The sequence below is a fragment of the Carcharodon carcharias genome, chromosome 19 (assembly GCF_017639515.1).
Source record: "Carcharodon carcharias isolate sCarCar2 chromosome 19, sCarCar2.pri, whole genome shotgun sequence".
Classification (NCBI taxonomy): Eukaryota; Metazoa; Chordata; class Chondrichthyes; order Lamniformes; family Lamnidae; genus Carcharodon; species Carcharodon carcharias.
Window position 1 is genome coordinate 33916202 of NC_054485.1, and position 25119 is coordinate 33941320.

General features: G+C 40.5%; 2 protein-coding genes across 2 annotated transcripts in view; both read left to right on the plus strand.

Annotated features, from left to right (window-relative positions):
• The window catches only part of tekt2 (tektin 2 (testicular)), a 32965-nt gene extending 28063 nt beyond the window's left edge, over positions 1 to 4902 (plus strand). Inside the window, exons 9-10 of the mRNA XM_041213092.1 lie at positions 1662 to 1741; positions 4689 to 4902. Coding sequence (XP_041069026.1) covers positions 1662 to 1741; positions 4689 to 4902 — 294 coding nt within the window. The remainder of the gene's footprint in view (positions 1 to 1661; positions 1742 to 4688) is intronic.
• Positions 4903 to 8444: 3542 nt separating this feature from the next.
• LOC121291635 (RNA-binding protein 38-like) lies at positions 8445 to 23559 on the plus strand. The gene is made up of 5 exons (XM_041213093.1): positions 8445 to 8506; positions 8707 to 8867; positions 18063 to 18186; positions 20897 to 20948; positions 23140 to 23559. The coding sequence occupies exons 2-5, from the start codon at positions 8709 to 8711 to the stop codon at positions 23393 to 23395; spliced, it is 591 nt and encodes a 196-aa protein (XP_041069027.1). The 5' UTR covers positions 8445 to 8506; positions 8707 to 8708; the 3' UTR covers positions 23396 to 23559.
• The last annotated feature ends 1560 nt before the right edge of the window (positions 23560 to 25119 follow it).

Sequence of the window (25119 nt, forward strand, 5' to 3'; positions counted from 1 at the left end):
AGGCGAGGCGCAGGCTCAAAAGTTGCAGGGCCAGCAGAAAGTCCAACGTGGAAAGGGCCACAGAAGATGCCGCTATCCTGCTGCCAGGGTTTATAGGTGGCGATGCAGCTACCTCAATATGTCTGAGGTGCAATGCCGAAGGAGGCTCTGCCTCTCAAAGGAGATCGTGACCTCCTTTTGTTAGATGATTGGGCCCAAGATCAGCTCTGACTGTGTGGGTGGACACCCCGTGCCAGTGGCTCTGAAGGTCACATCGGCCCTCAACTTCTATGCCTCCGGCTCTTTCCAGGGGTAAATGGGGGATCTGTGTGGAGTCTCCCAATCAGCTGTCCTCAGTTGTGTCAATCTGGTGTCAGAAGCTCTGTTCAGGTGGGTACTGACATTTATTCTTTACCATATGGATGAGGCCAGCTAGGCTGAGCGAGCTGGCAGCTTTAAAACAATTGATGGGTGCCCCCGCATCCAGGATGCCATCGACAGCACACATGTGGCCATCAAGGCACTAGCGGATCAGCTGGGTGCCTTCGTCAACAAGAACAGATTCCACTCCATGAGTGTGCAAATAGTGTTTGACCACAGGATGCAGATTCTGCAAGTCTGTGCAAGGTACCCTGGCAGCCTCCATGACGTTTACATCCTGAGACACTTCGCAAGTGCCGAGGCTCTTCAGTGCTCCAGGACAACTGGATGGATGGCTGCTGGGTGATGAGGGCTGGGAAGAGGATCTTGAGCATTTCAGTTAACTCATAATTCACAACCTTTGGGGAGAAAGTTTCAGATTTCTACTAACCTTTGTGTAAAGAAATGCTTCCTGATTTCACTTCTGCATGGTCTAATTCTAATTTTAATGATCATTCCCCCATTAATGGAAATAGGTTAGATATTCAGAAACTACCTAATCGAGTTCTGTTGAATGGTCATGAGGACTCGAAACGTCAACTCTTTTCTTCTCCGCCGATGCTGCCAAACCTGCTGAGTTTTTCCAGGTAATTCTGTTTTTGTTTTGGATTTCCAGCATCTGCAGTTTTTTTGTTTTTACCTAATCCCTTTATCATTTTAAACAAAGCAATTCAATCACCCCTCAGCCTTCTAAACTCCAGAGAGTAACAAGCCAGTTTTATGCAACCTGTCCTCATAATTTAATCCTTTAAGCCCCATTATCATTCTGCTGAATCTGCCCCATGCCCCACCCAAGGCCAATAGATCTTTCCCAGCATTTTGTGCCCAAAATCGAACAGTGCTGCAGATGGTGTCTGACCAAGTCTCTGTATGACTGAAAAGTCACTTTCTCGCTTTTGTATTTTGATCCCCTTGAGATAGAGGACATACTTTTTGATTGTTTTTATATTAAAAATACTATACGAATGCAAGGATATTGTTTTAAATGGAAGCAACATGGTGATTCACAAATACATTGCACAATTTCTTATCACAGCACTTACAGGAGGATACGTTTGATGTGTTGATCCTGTTTACATAATGTTGCATATTAGAACAGCAATTGTATACGCTTCAGAATCCAGGCGAGAAATGAAGGGTAGATGCAAGGCAGAAATGGGTAAAGGAAAATTGAGGGAGAGCTATCTTCATGAAATGTTATGCAAACTGATAATGATGCCATGATTCCCTCCTTAAGTATTGAATATTATTTCTCCCCCCAGGCACAGTATGGACTGGTAGATGAGGTTCATCAGTTGGAGGGGACCATCGAAGCGCTCAAACAGAAACTTGCCCAATCTCAGTATGCTTTATGTTCTTTTCTTACAGTTTAGCTTGCTATCTTTAAAATATTTGATTTCTATGTACAAATCAATGTACTAGTTTTCTGGTATATCAAGTATGTCAAGAAAGTACTAGTCAGGTCCATATCATTCTCTTTAAAAAGGAAATATTCAGCAGTATAATTTTTTAGGATCAACATTGCGAAGGTGTCTTAATCACAGAACTATTACGGTGTAGAAGGAGGCCATTTGGCCCATTGTGTCTGCACCAGCTCTTTGAGCATTAACTCAGTGCCAAACACCTGCCTTTTCCCCATAACCCTGCACATTGTTTCTATTTAGATAATCATCCAATGCCCTCTTGAATGCCTTGTTTGAACCTGCATCCACTGCACTCCCAGGCAGTGTATTCCAAACCCTAACAACTCGCTGCGAAAAAGTTTTTTCTCACCTCACATTTGCTTCTTTTGCAAAACACTTTAAAACTATGCCCTCTTGTTCTCAATCCGTTTACGAGTGGTAACAGTTTCTCCCTATCTACTCTGTCCAGACCCCTCATGATTTTAAAAGTCTCCTCTTAGCCTTCTCCTCTCTAAAGAAAACAGTCCCAACATCTCCAATGTTTCCTCATAACTGAAGTGTCTCATCCCTTGAGCCATTCTCGTAAACCTCTTCCGAACTCTCTCCAATGTGTTCGCATTCTTCATATAGTGTGCCCAGAAACGTACACAGTACTCCAGCTGAGGTCTTACCAGTGTCTTATATAAGTTTATCATAACCTCCCTTGTACTTTTGTACTCTATGCACCTATTAATGAAGTCTATAATGCTGTATGCTTTAGAAACAGCTCTCTCTACTGGTCCCAATACTGACCCCTGGGGAATTCCACTACAAATCTTCTTCCAACCTGAAAAATGCCCATCAACCATTATTCTCCGTTTCGTATCCCTCAGCCAATTTTGTACCAATGTTGCTACTGCCCCTTTTATTCCCTGACCTATAACTTTCCACACATGTTGTGTGGCTTATTGATATAAGTTGTGTGCCTTATTAATATAAGGTATATCATGCCCTTTCTTGTATTGTTAATACAAGTATGGTAAACTTAGCAATTTTTTAGTCTTCAAATGAAGTCATTATATCCCAGTTGACATTTTAATGGTATTTAAATACATTTTGTATTTACATTTTTATTTAATGTTCTTGTTACTTTCTTCCTATATTTTCCACCCAAAAGGACTAACAGCCTGTTCTCTGCCAAAGTTGTTCTTAAAAAGAAATTGAGACACGTTATCTGCTCAAAAGTGGTTTACATTTCTTTCAGAGACTGTTACCTGATCATCTATCCTCACCACCTCAAAGTAACTGAGATTAGAAATTTGCAAATTTGAACTTGGTTTGTAAGGCTCTATCTGTCCAATATGTTCCTACAAACTCCATCTTCACCGACCTTAAGGCAGCATGTACCTGTGACCAGGCTCAATGTGCTCAAACACTCGTACTGTCGGAAATATTCTAATAATGTTTATTTTTAGCCTCTTGTGCAATGAATTACTTTTCTTTACTTCTATTGAATAGAGATATAATTGGAGGAAGGATATTTAATTATTGCAGTAGGTCATTTAGTCCATCACATACATAAATGCAATGTTATACAATGTATTATGATCTCGGTAGAGACCTGTAACATTTTTGTTTCTTTTTCTGGAAATCCAAAAATGCAGATATTTAATAAAAGAATGAAGTCACAAGTTTCATTGATTAAATTAGAAGATTTTTACTACACAAAAATCAAAGAACATAAATACTAATAACTACCCTATCTTAAATACCCCTATATTAAAAGTACAATTAACACAGTTACTTATACTCTAAACCAAACTTCTTAACTCAAATTTCCTCCTACACCCATTTGACTTACACCCCCTAAAAAACTCAAGTCAGATACTTATTAGAGGTTGGAAGATTGACCACTTGCTCTGAGTTCTGTTTCAAAGATTCATATGAGGGTTGAAACTTTTTGGGCCTTTCCGGTAAGGTTGACCCTTCAGATCTCTTCCAACCATCCCACAGTTGTAGTCTCCCAATTCAACATAGGTGTCTCCAGCATCTTAAGCACAGTCACCTAGGGTCAGAACTCTCCTAGTTCTAACATTCTTTAACTCTGAAATTTTGCATCTCAGAACTCTCTCTCCCTCTTCTTAACATAGCTATCCTAGAAGTCCAATTCACTGTTAGTAGAGCCCTTCAGTTATTAAGAGTTTTAAACCCTGTTAGCCAGCACACAGAATTTCAACTCAATTTGGCTTGAAACAAATGTTCCCTGCAGCCAGCTTGTTCTAAACTAAATTGCTTGGAAAACAGAATCCCCAACACAGAAATTTACTCTCTTCTGTAATTAACTTCTTCCTTACTCATCTTTTACTATTGTTTATCTCCCAGGCAGCTTGATCACATGATCAGTTGCTGGAAACAAGTTTTTTTTTAAAACAAGTAATCATCTTCCAGTGAAACCTAGTTCTTCATAAAGGGACCATCACCCAAACAGAAAATTTATGTTGCACAAGGGCTGTCACACAGAAAATTATATTTTCCATATTAAGATACCTGTATTGCTAGTGTAATTGGCTGCTGGAAGACTTGCAAGTGTAGCTTGGGTTAAAGTTATCTCCTGGTGGGGAAGCACCTGGCTTTCATTTTGTCTCTCCACATGGTGGCATAACTGAGGTGAAAAGGAAACTGCAGCAAGAACTTTCATTTTCCTGCTCTAAGGGCTTCATCAATGTTCAGCTGAGAAAGGAAATTATAAATGCCCAATTCTGCAGCTTAAAATTGTGAGGTAATGTTGAGTGTGAAGTGTAGAGTTATTGGGATAACTGAAATAAATGGTGAAATTTGCTGAAGGCAGAAGAGAAAAAGTGATGACAAAGCTTTCCAATTGCTTTAATTCTGATTCATATGTTTCAGGGATGCTTTGACTTCTCTGTACAAGCAACTTGCTCGTGTACAAGAGGATATCGGCTTCAAGACCCATTCACTCTGTCTTGATAAGCACAGCATGGATGTAAGAGCAAAACTAACAACTCCACCTGAGAAATATGTGTCAAAGATGGATAGCTTCACCCGTACACCCAACCGACAACTGTCAGAAATTAAATGCCGACAACTTGAATTATTATAATATGGGATCACTTACATCATGTACACTTTTTAATCTCATGCTGAATCTGCTACAATAATGAATCTGTAATGATATGTTTTGTAATCATACAAAGTAATAAATAAATGTACAACATGTCCGGCAGCGGAGTTTATGGTGTTCACAATTGAATAAAAAGAAAACAATTGGGAGATGTAATTTGAACAGCTAAGATCATTAGATTTGTGTGTTAGAAATAAGAAAATTCTGCAAAGAGCAAACAGTTTCCTAAGTTAAAAAAAATTGTATTTAAAGATTATTCTCATGAACTATCTAAATGGCTTAATAAATAAATGGTGCAGTAGTATCTTCACGTTCCAGAATCTAGCTGGCATTGGAATGGAAGGGGGTAGGTGGGAGAATGGGGTGTGGAAATGTCAATTGGGCATTCCTGCTTATGAATGTTCTCTTGCGATCTTTACTGAAAATTGCATTTGGGTAACATACTGGAGGGCTACCAGCAACCATTGGACCGTAGCCCAGCAAACATCTGCCCTGTGAAGCTTGATCGTTTTTCTAAACTCCAGAGAGTATATGACCACTCTTCTCATATGACCTTATCATATAACCCTCTCATTCCAGGAATCAATCAAATGAACCTTAGTTGCACCCTTCTCTAAGGCAAGTATACCTTTCCTTGGGTATGGAGACCAAAACTATACACAATACTCCAAGTGTGGTCTCACCAAAGCCTTGTACAATTGCAACAAGACTTCCTTACCCTTGTAACTCCAACATCTTTGCAATAAAGGCCAATATATCATTTGCCTTCCTAATTGCTTGCAGTACCAGCATGTTAACTTCATGATTCATGTACAAGAACACCCAAATCCCTAAAAACATCATAGTAATTTCTCATCATTTAAAAAAATATTCTATTTCTCTAGTCTTCTAAACTCATATCCTTGACAGCACCTTCCAAACCCGTGACCACTACCAGCTAGAAAGACAAGGGCACTGGATACATAGGAACACCACCAACTTCAAGTTCCCCTCCAAATCGCACACCATTCTGACCTTGGAACTGTATTGCTGTCCCTTCAATGTCACTAAGTCAAAATCCTGGAACTCCCAACAGCACTGTGGGTGTTCCTACAATACATGTTCTGCAGTGGTTCAAGAAGGCAGCTTACCACTACCTTCTCAAGGGTAATTAGGGATGGGTAGTAAATGTTGGTCTGGCCAGCGATGCCAACATCTCATGAACAAATAAATAAAAATAAAATCTCCACATTATATTCCAACTGCCACCTACTTGCCCATTCACTTAACCTGTCTAAATATTTTTTGGAGCCTTTTTGTGGTTAGGTATATATCTCTGATCATGACTTGTCATAAAGTTCACCAGCCACAACTACCAACTGCACATTTGAACTTCTTCATTTAGCTTTCCACTCCCTACCACAGCACTGACACAGCCAAATCAAAGGTTTTTCCTTTAATGGGATGTGGGCATCACTAGCAAGGCCAATATTTGTTGCCCATCCCTAATTGCCCTTGAACTGAGTGACTTGCTAGGTCATTCCAGAGTCAACCACTTTGCAGTGGATGTAGAGTCACGTTAGCCTGAGCAGATGAGAACAGCAGCTTTAGTGGTTTGTTAGTGAACCAGATGGATTTTTACAACAATAGATGATACTTTCATGGTCACTATTGTTGAGACTAGCTTTCAATTCCAGATTTGTTAATTGAATTCAAATTCCACCAGCCCCCATGGTGAGATTTGAACTCATGTCTCCAGAGCATTAGTCTGGGCCTCTGCATTACTGGTCCAGTGACATTACCACTACACAACCAACTTCCCTTAAAGATAGTTACTGATTAAATAAATAAAACTGTTCTTAACACCTAAGAACATTTATTTGACACAATCTGTGTGGCCAAATGTATTTGAGTGCCTGATAGAGATTGGTTGAGTGGAGTTTCCTTGTTTTCAACTCCCTCCATAGCTTCACCCTTCCACATCTTTGTCAACTCCTCCAGCCCCACATCTTTCAGTAATATTTGCAATCTTCCAATTCTGGCCTCCTGAGCATCCATACCTTTGACAAGTGTGCTTTCAGCTGCTTGGGACCGAAACACTAACATTCCTTCCCTTATCCTTCCCTCCACTCATGCTTACTTACTTACTTCCTTCCTTTAAGACACTCCCTGAAACATGCCCCTTTGACCAAGAATATCTCCTTGTGTGACTTGGTGTGAAATTTTGTTTGACAATACTGCTGTGAACCACCCTGGGATGTTTTACTACATTAAAGATGTTATGTACAAACAGGTTGTTGTTGAAATCTTGGCTAAGAAAGACTTGCATTTATATTGCACTTTGTGACCACATGGCATCCCAAAGCACTTTACAGCCAATGTATTACTTCGAAGTGTAGGCACTGTTGTAACGTAGGAAGCAGAGCTGCCAATTCCCGCACAGCAAATTCCCACAAACAATGTGATAATGACCAAATAATCTTGATTATGATGTTGATTGATGGATAAATATTGACCAGGACACTGGGGATAACCCCTCTCCTCTTCAAAATAGTGAGCTGGGATCTTTCACATCAACCCGAGGGCAAACATTAACAACAGCGCATCCAGCCTAGATTTTGTGTTCAAGCCCTGGGGTGGGAGTTGAACCCACAAGTGAGAGTGCAACCAACTCAACCCCAGCTGACACTAATTAAATAATACAGAAAAAAGACCTAATTCTTTGAAACAACTATGCTAAATGGCAGCCACATCAATGGATGCCTCCTCGCTAAGATTACCTCAATGCAATTTCGCCAACTAAATAGCCAGAGTTGGAGGGCACGACCACCAATGGCGGGGATTTACAATAAATTAGAATCAGAGGAGCAGCAAGTTAATTAATACAATTTGAAAAATAAAGTACAGCAGATAATTGCAGGGCTCAGTTTTGAACCTCAATCTCTCAACAGGGTGGAAGCCTTTAGACTGGGGGAAGAAAGAATAGCCAGGTCTCTTCTTGCTAATCCAACCCGCGACCCAGCTGGGTCCGGTTGAATTTGACTGTGATACATTAACGCACTGACACTCAGTAAATCAAGAGTTTTGAACCGGGATGAAAACTGGTAAATAAAACCTAAAAGAATGAATTTGAAAATACTTTGAATCCCAATCTAATGTTTAGCATCCTATTTCCACCAGACGGCGTCAAGGTTCTTCCATTAGCCTATCGCTCTCCACATGTTTATTAAAAATAGAGGAAGATACTTGCGATATTAATCTTGTCCCGCGGTTATCAATGATGCAATATTTAGCACGATCAATAAGCAGGGTTTATGATCTAAGAGCTGTATGGTGCAGTGACCTTAAATCCTCTTTGGTCGTTTTGAATTGATCGCTGTTAAAGGAAGTACAGACGATTGACAGTTTCAGCAGCCAAGAGAAAGGAAATCCTTTTACAAAGGCGGATCGGGGCGCCAAGTGAGCCAATGGGTTGACGAGGGGGTGTGTCCCTGAGTCCCGTGTGGATACATTGTGCGAGTTACAAAGAAACAAAAGCAACTAAGAGGAGTGAGCGGTGAGACAAAGAGGTGAATTCCGCAGCAGACACGCGTTCAGCTGGCTAGTGAGTAACTCCTTACCCTCGAAGTGTGTTTATTACAAATTCTCTTCACCTGGACGCTAATCATGAGTTAATTACGGGTATATCATCAGCTCTTCTCGTGGTTTTTAACGCAATTATCTTATTGTATGAGTTGTATTTTTTTTTGTGTTTCCCCCCCCCCCCCCCCCCCCCCCCCCGCCACTCCATATCCTTGATGTCAGCTATGAATAAGGACAGAGTATTTCGGAAGCTCTTCGTGGGTGGGTTACCTTATCACAGCAACGAAATCTCTCTCAGACGTTACTTCCAGCGATTCGGGGAGATTGAAGAAGCAGCGGTGATAACGGACAGGTTAACCGGACGATCTCGAGGTTATGGCTTTGTGAGTATCTAGTTTATTAACCACACCAGGGCCAAACGTCTCATTCTCGTGTTTCTGGAGAGGAAAAGAAAAGTTGAACTATTTGATGAGACGCTAGGATTGAAATTAACCTAAAAGGGACAAGTTTGTTTGGTCAAAACTCCTTTATACTCCAATGTTGCTTAGTAGAAATTGTTGATTACCTACAGGTGTGAGAAAAGCGATACTGTTTGGCCACATTCGCTAATCTTGGTAGAAAATGCCTTACATTTGTGTTCTCAATACTATATATTTACTTAATAAATACCTATCACCAACGTGGGGATAACTAAGGAAGTAAAGCAGCTGTAACCAACACATTGTTTTGGGTCTTGTTAGTTTACCAGCCAAAACTCAAGAAGGTCAAAGAACACATGACTCGCCATATACACGAGTATTGAGCTGGTCAAGGATAATGTCTATTACTCTTTACAGCGATATGATTCATCTAGATTTGTAATTACGTATAACAGTCTAAAATTTCCCATGTACTGATTATTGTTTATGTTGACCATAAAAAACTGAATTCATTGAAAAAATCCTTTTTATAAGTAAGCAAGTTATTGTCTATTAGCAAACAGCAATGAGATGAATGACCTACTTATTTTTGATGGCTTGAACAAGGACATTAATCGGAACACTATAAGAGTTCCCTGTTGGTTCAAGTGTTTTATGGCCTTTTGTGTCCACATGAGCGTAAGTAATGTTTTTGTCAATTCAACTGAACACTGAAGATTATTTGATAAAAGCAAAATACTGTGGATGCTGGAAAAAAAGCTCAGGTCTAGCAGCGTTGGTGGAAAGGGAAACATAGTTAACATTTCGAGTCCGTATGACCCTCCTTCAGAGTTCTGCTGAGTTTTTCCAGCATTTTGTGTTTTTGTTTGTGATTGAAGATCTTTAGTACTCAAAAGAAAAACAAGGATGAGATCTTGGGGTGTCAATATTACTGGCTTTCATTCTTAAGGTTATGATGTGATAATGCCACCCACCTGTACAATGTGTGCAGGTGACATTATCATTATAACAAGTGTAACGTATGGCTCTTGTTTCTCCCAAAGTAATATAATGGCTGGCACTTTTTACCCTCCTTTGATGTTGCCCTCTTGCCATATGCTGACTCCATTATTATAGTAGCTACATTTGATTCTTGAGTTTCTAGTGCTGAGCTAACATTTTTCTCTCTGAAACCAAGGTATTATACGCATCCACCTGTAGGAAAAATCAAGCTGACCTTGGTTGAAAATATGTCATGCATATCTAAAGTACAGCCTTACTCGGTGACATGAATACTGGAGGCAGAAGCAACAACAGTTTTGATAGCATGACAGTAAATTGGAACTTTGAAAGCCAGGTAACTTAAAAACAAACATCTCCTAGGAAGAACTCTGTTTGGCCCAACTGGAAGTAGTTCCCACTGGTCTGGTACAAGTCTGAGCTAATGCCTTTGTTTCGGTGTTCCTTTTATGATTTTTCAATTCTAACTTGTGACTTGGGCCAGATTCAGACCAACTTCATACCATTTTGGGTTGGGGGCAAATACATGATACTGACTGCAATGGGCTATTCCAAATAGAGTTCAGCTTTTATTTTCTTCCTGATACAAATATCTCATCTGTCTCTCTATCCCTTCATTTGAGCTCTCATACCCACATTCAGGACCAGCCTTTGAACAAAATATTAGAAAAACTCAAATCTGGCATCATCCGAGGAGAGCGAAAGAGTTAATATTTCGAGTCTAATATGACTTCATCAGAACTGGAGAGAGGGGTAAAAATGTAATGGGTTTTAAGTTGTTGAAAAAGGGATGAGGGGCAGGTGGAGTGAATAGAAGGTCGGAGACAGGTTGGAGGTCAGGAGAGATTAAATGACAGGTTGGAGGTCAGGAGAGATTAAATGACAAAGACGTCATGGAACACAAGACAAAGGGAGTGGAATTATAAAACTAAAGCAGATGTTAATGGTGGAATAAAGGTCAGTGATGACTGAAAGGAAAACATGAGAACAAGATGCAGAGTGGCATTCGGGGGGAAAATTAAAATGGTGGACAGAGTTTGCGGGCTGAAGCTGTTGAACTCAGTCCAGAAGACTGTAAAAGTGCCTAATCAGATGATGAGGTGCTGTTCTCCAAGTTGCATTGGGCTTCACTGAAACATTGTAGCAGGCTGAGGACACATATGTGAGCAAGATGGTGAATTGAAATGGTAAGCAACAGTAAGGTCAGGGTCATGCTTGTAGACTGAGCAAGGTATTCTGCAAAGCAGTCACCCAGTCTGTTTAGTCTCCCCAGTGTAAGCAGTGAAGACCGTCTAAATTGAAAAGTGCAATTAAATCACAGCTTCATCTGGGAGTGTTTGGGGGCCTTGGACAGTGAGGTGGTAGAAGGTGAAACACATGCCCCTTTGTGAGTGGGAAGGGGATGAGGTGCTGGGGGTGATAAAGGAGTAGACCAGGGTGTAAGAACAGTCCCTTTGGTGTGCTGACAGAGGAGGTGAGGGGAAGATCTTTTTGGTGGTGGTATCATGCTGGAGTTGATGGAAATGGTGGAGGATGATCCTTTTGAATGCTGAGGCTGGTGGGGTGAAAAGTGAGGACAAGGGGAACCCTATCATGGTTCTGGGAGGGAGGGCAGAAATGCAGGAAATGGGTTGGATACAATTGAGGGCCCTGTCAGCAAATTCAGAGACAGCTTATGAGTGGATGAGAGGAGCAGAGAAATTAAGATGGACAATGTCACACTGACAGTTCTCAATGAAGAGGATAAGAGCAGATAAAAGGCCAGAGGGAGGGGTTCAGGTAATGGGAGAGTACTGGAGGCAGGTGCAATAGTTTGTTGAAGGGTGGGGGAAGCCTCCTGCCTGAAGAAGTGAGCAAGTAGGTGAAGATGACCAAAGAAGAATGCAAAGTTGTGCCGAGCCCAAAATTCAGGTGAGGGTGTAAGAGGATGAAGCTGAGTCCTTTGAGCATAGATTGCTAAAGGTTGGAGGGTATAGTGAATGGGGTCAGGGGGATGGGAAGGGGAGGAAGGATCCAGGGGGGCGTCAGTACCAATAAATTGGAGCCTTTGATCTTGCCTTCTCACCTAGTCTCCTACGCCCATCATGTCAATCACAGATGAATCCATGAGATAAAAACAAAAAAACTGCTGATGCTGGAAATCCAAAACAAAAACAGAATTACCTGGAAAAACTCAGCAGGTCTGGCAGCATCGGCGGAGAAGAAAAGAGTTGACGTTTCGAGTCCTCATGACCCTTCAACAGAACTAGTTCTGTTGAAGGGTCATGAGGACTCGAAACGTCAACTCTTCTTCTCCGCCGATGCTGCCAGACCTGAGTTTTTCCAGGTAATTCTGTTTTTGTTACAGATGAATCCACCTCTGATCATTCCATGTAAAGAAAGACTTATTAATTTAGGGCCTTTCACAGCCAATGAAATACTTTTCAGTGTAGTTGCTGTTGTGATGTGACCTCCTTCCTCCTCCCAACCCTATTTTCATCTGAATTTGCTCCTGGAAAACTTACCCCCACCAGCTCATTCAATATATTTTCAAATTTCTAACTTTGTGTGGCCTTTGGCCTTTCATTCACTGCAATACTCAACTCATCTGCTGTCTGATCTATCATGAAGCTTGTCTGCAGTCCAATATTAAATGAGCATAAATTTCCTCCAGTTCAATATCTGTAAGATCAAAGACATTGTTTTCTGTCTTTGACCATAAACTCTTCCCTAGCCATGGACTTTATCCCTATACCTGACAACTGAATCTGAACCAATATATTTGTGACCTTGGCATTCTATTCAACCCTGATTGAGCTTCCAATGTTGTACCCCCTCCCATCACCAAGTTTGCCTACTTCCATAACATTTCCTGGCTGTGCCACTGCTTAAGCTAATCTGTACCTTTGTTGCCACTAGATTTGACTGTTTGTTGGAATGCTTTCCTGACTCTCTGCCCTTTTGTAAACTTGACCTCATCCCAAAACTCTGCTGCCATGTCCTCTTTGTCCATCACCCCATGCTTGCTGATTTACATTGGCTGTAAGTCTGTCATATTGTTTTTCAATTCTTATCCTTGTTTTCAAATCTCTTCATGGCCTTGTCCATCCCTGTCTTTGTAACCACCAGCCCAACAACCCACCAAGTGGCTGTACTCTTCTAATTCTGGCCTTGTGTACATCCCTGATTTTTTTTGTCATTCCTTCACTGATGGTGACCGTGCCTTCAGCTACTTAAGCCCTAAGTTCTGCAATTTCCTCCCTAACCATCTGACTCTACCTCTCTTTCTTGTTTAAAATGCTCCTTAAAGCCTGCAAGTGTGACCAGCCCTAAAGTGTGGTGCCCAAAATTGAATATAATGTTTCTGCTGAGTTATAACCAGTGTTTTTATAAAGATTTACTTTGGTTCATCTATTACTAAAGCTAAGGATTGCATTGCTTTTTAAGTGTTCTCCATCTGTCCTGCCACCTTTGAAAGACTTGTGCACACATTTCCAAGTGGCCTCTGTTCCTGTAACCCCTTTAAAAGGCATTATCATTTAGCACGTATGCCTCTTTCCATTCTTCCTATCAAAATGTATCACTTCACACTTGTCAAATTTCAGCTGCCATATGTTTTCCCATTTCACCAAAGTCCTCCTGAGGTTGGTTTCTATTCGGTTTGAGCTTCCTGACTTTGAAATTTTCTATTCACGTTGCCATTGTCCCTTTAATTCCATGTACTTCAATTTTTTTTTATTTGACAAAATAAGTCCAATTTAAGTGTTTTCTAGAGGATTAGTCTGCTTTCAACCATGAGATTGTATGTAACATCCATGGTTTGGCAAAGCTTACTGAACAGTAGTTAATCGAGGATGCCACCTGACAATTAAGAGCAAGATAATTGCAAAAATAGATCATTTTTAAAGCTTGCCTGGGGTTGTTCTTGCAGAGGCTAATGGAAAAACAGCATTGCAATGGTTGATTACTGATGGCAACTACATTGCTTTGCCACAGGTGGTGATCTTCTATGAGAAGTAAACTTCACAGACAGACTAGTGATCCAGTAGCCTAGTTGTTGCACAATTCTCAAGATAATTGTATTGTCATTTGCGTCATTGTAACTATGACAAGGTCAAATAACCACGTTCTTGGAGCACTAGAAACATTGAGTCTTGCAGCATCTGCAGTATGTTGTACTCGCTAAACCCACATTGTTGTTTTTCTCCAAACCAGCATGTCTAATCTCTCCCGTTTCCAAAGCATTTTTTTAATATATAAAAGAAATTATGAACTGTTTTAACAGTTTGTCTGTGAATGACAAAATTCAACTACCCACTGCATAAAAGACATTTTTCTAATCTCTCATTTAAAGATGATTGGAAAGAATTAAATTGGTACTCTTTCATTATTTCCACTACTTGAAAAGACAGTAATGATTATTTACCATGTATAACCCTTTATGATCTTGAAGACTACCAGAGCGCATCTCAGCATATTCACATTCTCCATCCTAGCATGTGGAGGTTGGGGGTGGTGAGGGAAGTCCTATCTATTTAAGTCTACTTTTAGAACTGGTACCACTTATTCCTGAGTGAATACATGGTGTGCATTGTCCAAAACGCCCCACAGTATGCCAATGTCACCTTGCTTCTGTATTCTATGCCTGATGTCTTTCATAGGACATTGAAAATGGCAGTGAAGCTACACATTACCTGTGAATTTTCTGCCAAGGTCCCTTTACTTCACTTTTTAAAAAAAAAAATGTAAATAGGATTAGATCTTAATGTTACCAAATTGAAGTGAACCTGCCACCCCTGAGCCCATCTATCTCCTCCTGCAGTCTTCATAACCTGTGTCACAAATTGTTATCGGCCCCAATTTAGTGTGATCATCTAATTTCAATTTTGTTCCCTCAATGATCTGTTGAGCCATTGTAGATCGGCTCCATGTATTGCAAACTGAATTATCTTTAATTGTTTACGCATTTCAAAGATTAAAAAATAAAGTGGTGCTTCAATTGTGCAAGAATGGAAGAATGGACTGGATTAAATGGAGTTATGACTGGGTGAGGAGGAGGAGAATGGTTCCTGTCTTTACCCTTTCCTTGTTTGACTGCAATAGGTCCTTTGCTTAAAATATAGAGTTGCCAATTCAATGGGTACTTAATTATTTATGCACTATAATCGTAAAAGAACCAATAGGACAGGTTTTCTTGACTTTAACAAAGGAAGAGGTTACCTTTTATTATACTTAAACTGATCTAAGTAAAATAATAAAACATGCCAACTTTCTCTCAAACACTTGAAGTTCACATACACAAATACAGATTAGTTTGAGGAAGGGTAGGTTGGCCAAATTAGAGTCCATTTATAAAAAAAAAGTATACAGTCTAGTTTGTGACTCAACTGGTTTCAGACTGATTTTGCTTCCTATGTAAAGCTGTGGAAAACTGAATTGGTTGTTCTTTGGGAGATGACAATGCTGGGGTTGGATTCTTTTAAGAAATCTTTGTCTGTAGCAGGATATCCCTGATGATCACAGCCAGCAAACAGGACTCGAAGCTTAGGAGGCGGGCTGGAGGGAAAAAAGGAGGGACCTCACTTGGGTCTTCTCCCTAAGTTGCTTTTCCTCTGTTATGCACCCAGAGTTGCTTTTCCTCCGTTATGCTGAGAAAACGTGTGCTTAAAGCATTCAAAGGATTGGCTTGTCGTGTGACCTTCCTTCTCCAATTGCCGATGGATTTCAATCTGTGTATTCCAAAAGTGACTTGATTAGCTTATGTCTGGAAGCTAACTTGGCTAGGGTCCTGTTGTCCAAGCAATTCCTTTTAATGGCCCATCACCAACAGTTGAATATCTCAGGTGATTGCCAAAGATCCCTTGTAAATTAGACAGAATATGTGAGGTTTTCACAGTCCCCTGAAGTCATTGCCTTTGGGTTTTGCAGACAGACTGACTCCACTCCAATGAATTGGAATGTGGAACATAGTGATGCAAATTGGGGTTAGCCATTTAGGGCTGAGAGTTCACAACACTTTAGTCTCTGTTTTTCAAAATGTCTGTTTGTAAAAGTTTCCAATTTGGGTTTCCAGTTGGTGGATTAAAAATCATGATTTGACATAAAATTTTCATGACAGTGCAGAGCAAAAGTATTTTCAACCATGGAATCTGAAGGATAATTATCTAGTTAGCCAGTTGGCATATGACATTACTGGACCAATGCACTATGCCATGATGTGCCCTCATGCTAAGGTAGTGATAATCTTCAATGATCAATTTAATGGTTCTTAAGATTACCGTTAAGATTAGTGTGCTACTGAGCAATGGTTTGATATGAAGGAACATACAGGATTACAAGAACATTCACACCCTCTGCCACAAACCTCAGTGGCAGCAGTGTGCACAATCTACAAGATGCACTGCAACAACTAGCCAAGGCTCCTTCGATAGCATCTTCTGAACCAGTGATCTCTACCACCTAGCTTAAAGGACAAGGGCAGCAGATGCATGGGAACACCACCACCTGTAAGTTCCTCTCCAAGCCACACCATCCTGACTTGGAACTATATTGCCATTCCTTCACTGTCGCTGGGTCAAAATCCTGGACCTCATTTCCTAACTGCACTGTGGGTGTAGCTACAGCATATGACCTACAGCAGTTCATGAAAGTGGCTCACCACCACCTTGAGGGTAATTAGGGATGGGCAATAAATGCTGGCCTAGCCAGTTACACCCACAGCCCATTAAAGAATATCTTTTTTAATAAAAATGACAGCATAAGAGTAGAATTACTTTTTGGCATGTGCTAGGAAGAAGCTGGTGGTCATATTGTGCTGGTCATGTTGTGCTAGCTGACCTGTTTATGCTGTAAACTTCCCTGATTCACTAAGGGCTTGGAAAATCTTTGATCTATGTTGCCTTGGTCATTATCAGCTAGAGGTTTGCAATTGGCCACAGTCATGATGTTACTCCATGATGAAAATCAACTAGAATCCCTACACTTGATCACTTTCTTCCTGGGCTACTTGCTTGTGTTGAATTCTGTGGTTCTAATTATAAGACTGCTTATCTGACCAATTACTGGAAGAGCAGAAATTTCTTCCAATTAAATATTGGGAAGGCTGAAACCATTGTTTTGGTTCTCATTCCAAACCAATTTTCCCTCCTTCCCCTGGCAATTGTCTGGGACATAATTAAACTGTTCACAACTTGGTGTCTTGTTTGACCCTGAGATGAGGTTCCAGCCACATACTTGTAGCATCGCTAAGACTGCCTATTTTCAATTCTGTAGCTTGGTCCATGCCTCAGCTCATCTGATGAGACCATCACTCGTGCCCTTATTTATTACATTTTATACTTGACTAGTCTAATGCACTCGTGGCTGGACTCCCACATTCTACCCTCTTGTAAACTTGGGGTTATCCAAGACCTCTACTCCTCATGTCTTGATTTGTACCCAGTCCTGTTCCCCTATCACCCATGTGCTCATTAATCCACATTGGCTCCCCATCATGCAAACATTTTGATTTTTTAAATTCTCATCCTTGTTTTCAAGTCCCTTGATGGCTTCACCCTTCCTATCTCTATCTCCTCCAGCCTCTCCAATATTTGCGCTCCTCTAATTCTGGCGTCTTTGGCATCCCTGATAATTGCTGCATCATTTGGTGGCTGTGCCTTCACTTGTCCAGGCAACTGGAATTCCCTCCCTTCACCTCTCTTGTGGCTGTTCCTTGTCTTCCTCCTTGAAGAAACTCCTTAAACTAATGCTTTGAACCAAGCTTTTATCATCTGGCCTAATCTTTTCCATGTCGCTCAATGTCATATTTTTGGAATGCTTCTGGGAAGCCCTTGATATCTTTTTACATTAAAGGTGTTATATAAATGATTGAATCAGCTTGGATGTCCACTGTGATTGAATATTCTGCAGGTGCTCCCTCCAGGTTTGCACATGAATAGCCACTTGTATGAAACATGGATGACAGCTGCTGCTCATTGAACACTTGCCTCAGTGTGAATTGCAGTTGTCAAAAAGCCAAATAGTTCAATCTTGAATACTGAATTTTTAACCACCGCTATCACCAAATAATTGCTGTTGCATGATTTTTGGCTTTTGAAAACTAATCACTGAATCTTAAACCCAGTCTCCTTTTGGTATTGCTTTCTTACCTAATCATTTTCTCTTGTGTGGGTTAAATTGCAGGTCACCATGGTGGATTGGGCTGCAGCAGACAGGGCGTGTAAAGATCCTAATCCCATCATTGATGGAAGAAAAACTAATGTGAACCTTGCCTTTCTTGGGGCCAAGCCCCGCATGGTACATTCAGGTATGTTTGAATCCTTGGGTGCTAATGCTTCTCCTCGCAACCCCCCCACCCCATCACAAAAGGAAAAAAATTGCTGTGATTTGATTTGTTCAAGGTCTGGGGGCCAACCTTAAAGCTGTAGAGGCAGGAAAATATGTATCTAGACGACCACCAGTTTTAAATACTCATTCATGTGAATGAAGCACCTTTTCCTACACTAAAAGCTCTACGTAAATGCAAGTTGTTGATCTCCCATGCAGTTGTTCATTGTTAGTCTTGAGCATGGTTGTAATGTTTAGATGTAACCTGACAATTTATATATTCCTCAAGGAAGTAGATAGTCCAAAGTCCTAACATCCATTTGTTTAATTCCCATTTGGTCAAGATCTTTGAAGATTGCTTACAAGCTCTGATCCAGGTAGCGCCTTTGTTTAAAGGTTGGCAGTGCTTTTTAGTGGTTTACACTCAGCATTTGATGACTTCAATTTGTTCTAAAAGCCAAATATAGAAGAAGTTAAGGAGGTGCATGAGATGCCAGTTTGTCACATTTGTCATAAAGTTTGCTAAAACAGTTTGTGTAAAGGTAAAAGCTCAGAAAAGTTGGTATACATATTAAAGGCAACAATTGATTAAAACCTGATCTTGGAAAAACTGGAATTGCCTAGTGCCAGTGGTAAGATATGTTTTTTAATTATTTGTTTCTCAAACTGAGTGGGCAAACAACCTGCTTGCAGATCTCCTAAGCGCTCTACTGAACAACGCGTGATTGTTGAGGATATGGTGTCAGCTCAAATAAATATAATAGTTAGTGAAGTGCAGTAGATGCCAATGTTCCCTCTAATTTTTCCTTCATTGCGGATGGCCTATTTCTCATACTGTGCAGCCCCTTTAAGATTGCTGTGCATGTGCACATCTTAAAGGGACTGCTAGTGGTGTGCAGCTTGTTTATCCCCTGCATGACACTTTGTGGTTGCTGTGCACCAGTGCATCTTGGGGGGTACATTAGTAGATGTCATGCTTCCACTGTTTAACTTTATTACACAGGACTCAAAATAATAATCAGTAAATTCTGGACCGTTGTTAAGAACAGTGAGAATTGACACTTGCCATTATGCACAAATTGGGCAGCAGATTCAGGTGAATGCAGATGTGCAATGAAAATCTGGAAGTTACTGTCCAGGAACGCCATATTGCACCAAGGAATCATAAGAGCAGGGAAAATTGACAATAGGGCAAATATAAAGGCTTTGTATCTGAATGCATGTAGCATTCAGAATAAAACTAATGAGTTAATAGCGCAAATAGAGAGAAATAAGTATGATTTGGTGATGATTACTTAGATGTGGTTACAGGGAGAAAAGGTTTGGGAGTTGAATATCCAAGGGTACTCAGTGTTTTGGAAGGATAGGCAGGAAGGAAAAGGAGGTGGTGTAGCTTTGTTAGTAAAGGAAAAGATCAGTGCTATAGTGAGGGATGATATAGGCACTGGAGAGCAAGACATAGTCAGTCTGGGTTGAAATAAAAAATAGCAAGGGAAAGAAGTCCCTGGTGGGAGTAATCTATAGGTCCCCAAACAGTAGTTCAGCAGTAGGGCACAGTATAAACCAAGAAATACTGGGAGTATCTAAGAAAGGCATGGCAATAATCATGGGTGATTTTAATATGCATATAGACTGGACTAATCAAATTGGCAAGGGTAACTTTGAGGGAGAGTTCATAGAGTGTATTAGAGATTGTTTATTGGAGCAATATGTTGTGGAACCAACTAGGGAGCAGGCTATTCTGGATTTGGTTTTGTGTAATGAGATGGGATTAATTAAGGATCTCATAGTAAAGAATCCTCTAGGGAAGAGTGATCATAGCATGCTAGAATTTTAAGTTCAGTTTGAGAGTGAGAAACTTGAGTCCCATGTTCATGTTCTGGAGTTAAACAAAGGTGAATACATAGGCATGAGGGCAGATTTGGCCCTAGTGGAATAGGCAGGAAGACTACAAGGTAGGACAGTTGATGAACAGTGGTAGATATTTAAGGAGCTATTCAATTCCTCCCAAGTAAAATATATTCCAAAGAGGAAGAAAGATGGTAAAAGGGGGAAAAAGCATCCATAGCTAAGCAAGGAAGTTAAAGATAACATAAAAGGTATATCAAATTGCAAAGATCAGTGGCAGGCTAGAAGATTAGGAAACTTTTAAGGATCAACAAAGGGAAAGGGCACCTGAGTGTCCTTGGGCTGGCATGGACAAGATGGGCCACATGGTGGCCTTCTGTGCTGTAACTTTTCTATGGTTCTATGTGTCACTGCTCCTAAGTTGTGGGAGAATGGCGTTTTGTTTTCTGGCTCCCCATTCAAATGTATTGAACAGACTGAAGTTCTTCTTCTTGCATGGTAGAAACAGACTGAGCTACTGAAGAAAGTTGGGGCTTGTCCTTTTCGGTCTAGCTGCCCAATGGGGTTAGCTGCAATCCAGTCTCTTAGCCAAGTGTCAGTTGAATTCTGTTCTCTTATAGCTAATATCTAACATTGGATAGTGATTAGGCACTGAATATCCATGCACTTAGTATGTCGAAGGCTGACAAAATCAAGTTTAGCTGAGATTTTTTTATGCTTTGGTTGGATCCTCTTGGGCCTAAACTCTGAATCTCTGTGCAAGATAATAAATGTCCTTATCAATATTATTTAAATCTAAATCTACTCTAACATTATTTTTTTCCCTTTTACTTAAATGGCAGGAGCTCTAGGCCTGCAACAAGTTCATTCAACTCTGATGCAGAGACCATATGGGTAAGTTAGATGTTTCCTTTTATGCGTTTGTCATTTCAAAGTTATGATCCTTACAGTACTGTGTTTGTGTGAGAAGTGAATCTCTTTTGGTTTCTTGCCTGTTACATGTTTGTTTGGGCTGCTTAGAAAATTTTGTTTGGTCTTGCTTGTAACAAACAGAATAATGCACCGCTAATATTATTTATGTCCTGCACCCCTGGCTCCCCTGTAAGTTTTTTTTAAATTGACTTCAGCCTAGTAGAAGACTTGGTCGTTTCCTCCTGTGGACTACTTAAGGTTCAGAGGATCACCTGGCTGATGTCAAGCCCCAACTCTTTCAATTAATCCAGAACAAGTATGGGAGTTTAGCCGGGACCCTGTGCTGATGCGCTCTCTTCCTCCTTTTTTGTATCTCCCTCCTGTATTTTGACCACCTTTTAGGAAAATGTAACCCTTTCACAGGCCACGTAAACTGCAATTTGTAAACCAGTTGCTAGGAAGTGTGCAAAAAGGGTTTAGAAATACTTTTCCTGGCTCCCTCCTCCTCTTTGTGAGGAAGAGTCTGACCTGTACTTTGCATCTCCTCTCAGCAGGTGAGCTTATGTCCTACCGTTCTGCTACAATGTGGTAGCAGGTAAGTCTTGAAGTTCCATTCTAGCTGTTTTGAAGGATAAATATTTTTAATATAAAACTCCCTCCGAAACAAAAAGTTCTTTAATCTTTTGGAAGATTATCCAACTTGTAGAGTTGGATAATGCTGTTGAAACTGGTACAGCCTGTGCATCCAGGGAGTTGCTTAAAAATTAAGCCTGGTGTTCCAAACTATTTTGTTGTGGACTGCACCTCATTCCCAGCATTAATTAACTTTTTTCAGTTACTGAGAAAGTTAGTTTTAAATTTGGAGAATTAATATAACGTTTTGCTGTTTGATACAGAGGTGATGTGGCAGGTTCTGTTCAGCTGTGGGAGAGAAAAAGTGATGGTTTTGTTGATCCAGACTTTTTTCATTTTTCTAAACATTCTTGTCTCGGTGGCGCAGTCTCAAAAGCTAATCTTTGTTGTTAGTTTGAATCTTGGAATTGGCACCCATGTTAGAGAAGGGAAACATCATTGCTCCAGATTGCTGTTCATTAACTTGTACGACGAGTGTGTCAGGGAAGAGGAGGATCAGGTTCAAGGATTGTCTCCTCTGTCAGTTACCTGCCTGCTGATACTTAGGCACAGCATCAAATAATAGGCCTGTTTATCAGGCCAAAGGTGGTTATCAAAGTATTCAATATAGTGGGGAATGCACAAGTACGTTTTGCACTAGAAGTATAGAAATTCAGGGCCTCTGTCTGAAATGGGCATTGGGCCCCCTATTTGAATATGCAGATGTGTTTGAGACATTCTTCCTGAAATTGGGCTGCTTGAATGCAGTCACACCGAGCTTTCAAGATAATCATGTATTCAATCTAAGTGTGGCAGCTGGGTAATGTGTTTTGATGGTGTTGGTTGAAGGATAAATATTGGCCAGAACATCAGGAGAACTCCCCTGTTCTTAAAATAGTGCAATGGAATCCTTTGTGTCCACATCAACAGGCACTTGGGTTCTTGATTTAAATACTGATTTGAAAGACAGCGCCTGCAACAGAGCAGTGCACACTCAATGCTGAACAGCATAGGTTGTGTACTCATTCATATCCTGGACTGAGATTTGAAGCCATTGCCTTCTGACTCCAGTGAGAGTGCTGGCACTGAGCCTAACTGACAATGTATAACAAGTGGTGCTGTGGCAATGCTGACAGATTATTACATTGTCTACCAATAATTTTGTAAAAAGCTCCTGAAGAATCTTGGGCAATGCCTTCTCAGCAATTAGGGATGGTCAACAAATCTTGGCCTTGCCAGTGGTACGCTCATCCCGTGAAAGGGTATCTGCTTTATTGTCCTGTACTTCCATAACTTCAGGAGTTTACAGAAAGTAGCTTCTGAATTTTGCATGGTGCACATAAATTCAATGTTTCCTTCGTACTGAAAGTTCCTGCATGGGCCAAGCACAAGTCAGAGCCATTAGATCAATGTGGGTATATAGTTGTGCAAAAAAAGATTAAAGGGTCCACGCACTTAAACGAGCTGGGCCAAGCAACACGCACACAAAATTAGAGGGTGTATTGGATGCACAGTCATGGAAAAGACTATTGGCACTTAACCTTTTTTGACTTTTTTCCAGTGTCGCACCATACCTGATCCCACAGACCATCCTTCAACCTGGCCTGGTTCTGCCTTCCACCTCGTACCTGGACCCCAGTGTTGCATTGTATACACAGTATCCTACCTATGAACATTTTTACCCAGCCTCCCCTCAGTACCCCAACCTTGGCTACACCTATACAATACAGCTTCCATTACAGACTGGAATTCCAAACCTGAGTCAAGGCCAACATGAGCCAACAACATTGCACACAGCCGGACTTCAGAGACGATAGCCTTGTGCCTGCTTTCTTTAATGCTGTTGAAATCTTGAATGCTGACTCAAAGGAAATTCTAATACTGCTGGGTTCATATATCAACAGTACCATTTGAAGCTACGACTATTGAATTCTCAATACAAATACAACTTTTAAAATTTTTCTTTAAAAAAAATTCATCCAAGATGGAGGAAAATGCAGAATCTAATGTTGTACTTCCTGGGTCATTTTCTTCTTTTCCACCCCTCCTTCCAGGATTCCTGGAATTTATAATACTCGTGTTTCTGTTCTTTAATTTTCTTTCTTACCTCGGAAGGCATAAGTCAGTATGCAAGTATTTTGTATTTGGAAATGTGAATTTATTATCTAACAGATTCATTCAAGAAATGGCAGAGTGTTGTGCTTGATTGGGGGTGGTGGGAAGACGGGGCGATTGAGGCTAACTACCCAGTTGCTACACCAGTGTCTGCCAAGGCCAGCTCAACATTTCTCTTAAACTGAATATCAGCCACTGTCAACTGGGAAGATGTAATTTCTGCTACAAATTTCTAATCTGGCTATAAATGCTTACATACAGATCAAGACTTCTATACAAAGGGATTGTTGCATTGCAATTCCATGCTCAGCTCAGGATTTTTATATAATTGTACCTATAATTCGAACATATATTGTGGGAGTAGTACATTTGGGGATTATTTTGCTTGAATCTGCTATGCATCTATCCACTTGTACCTGGGGAAACAATGCTGAAGTAATTTATGAAATTGTAATCAGTCATGAGTGTTTATTGTGAGGACTTGTACTGCGAGTATTTGTACCATGAATTGCTGAAATTAACCTATTTGAATGCTGAGATGTTACCTTTTTTGCTCCGTAAGCAGTAAATTAAATTAGTATTTATAAACACAAATGTTGAATTGTCATATTTGTACTTAATGCTAAGAATGTACAAATTATATGTAATGCATTTCCTTTTAAGTAACTACAGCTGATATTGCAAGTTAGTTCTAAGAAATGTGTGACTGGTTCTAATGTGAGGGAAATTTAAAACTTAGTCCTGTTTGCCACGGTGCAATGTGTATCAATGTGTTCGCTGATAGTAATTGAATGTGGCTTTATGCCCACTGTTTCTGAGCCAGTTGTTTGGAAGAGGTGAGAAGATGATGCCTACAAGCAGTTGAGAAATCCAATGCATTGTCCTTATATTATCTGTCATTGTGATGTTCTGAGATAAGGTCTGTTGGCTAACAACTGTACCAAGCAATACAATTGCCAAAGGCAAAACAAGACTTTTTAACTGTGTTCCTCTCTGCAGATGCTGTCAGACCTGAGTTTTTCCAGGTATTTTTATTTTTGTTTAAGTTTTTATATATCTCTCTTGTAAATGTTTAATTGAACCATAGAACAGCAGGAGGACCCAAACTGAATTAGCTGACCTTAGTTGGTCCTTTCACAATTGAATGTCTTGCAAATGTGCTCTCACCATGAATGACCTCTTGGGTAGGGTTGGGGTAACTAAGAGTTGCTACCAGCACCTATGAAACTGAATGCCCAGTCTCTGGCTGATCTTGTGAATTATGGTTCTCTGCCTTTTGATTACTCCCACCAACAAAAAAAAACTATCTATTCAGCACCCACAGGAGAATCTGACTTCCACTCCCACATGCAGCAGCACTAGCATCTCTTGCACCATGCTCAATTTGTTTAGTTTTGTACATTTTTAAAGCCCCAGGCTATTGGTT

What these genes read in the sequence shown, in the direction of transcription:
- LOC121291635 (XM_041213093.1), top strand. Translation starts at nt 8,709, where the DNA reads ATGAATAAGGACAGAGTATTTCGGAAGCTCTTCGTGGGTGGGTTACCT. An exon ending in GATCTCGAGGTTATGGCTTT is followed by an intron (nt 8,868 to 18,062) that starts GTGAGTATCTAG and finishes GTTAAATTGCAG; the next exon opens with GTCACCATGGTGGATTGGGC. An exon ending in GCCCCGCATGGTACATTCAG is followed by an intron (nt 18,187 to 20,896) that starts GTATGTTTGAAT and finishes CTTAAATGGCAG; the next exon opens with GAGCTCTAGGCCTGCAACAA.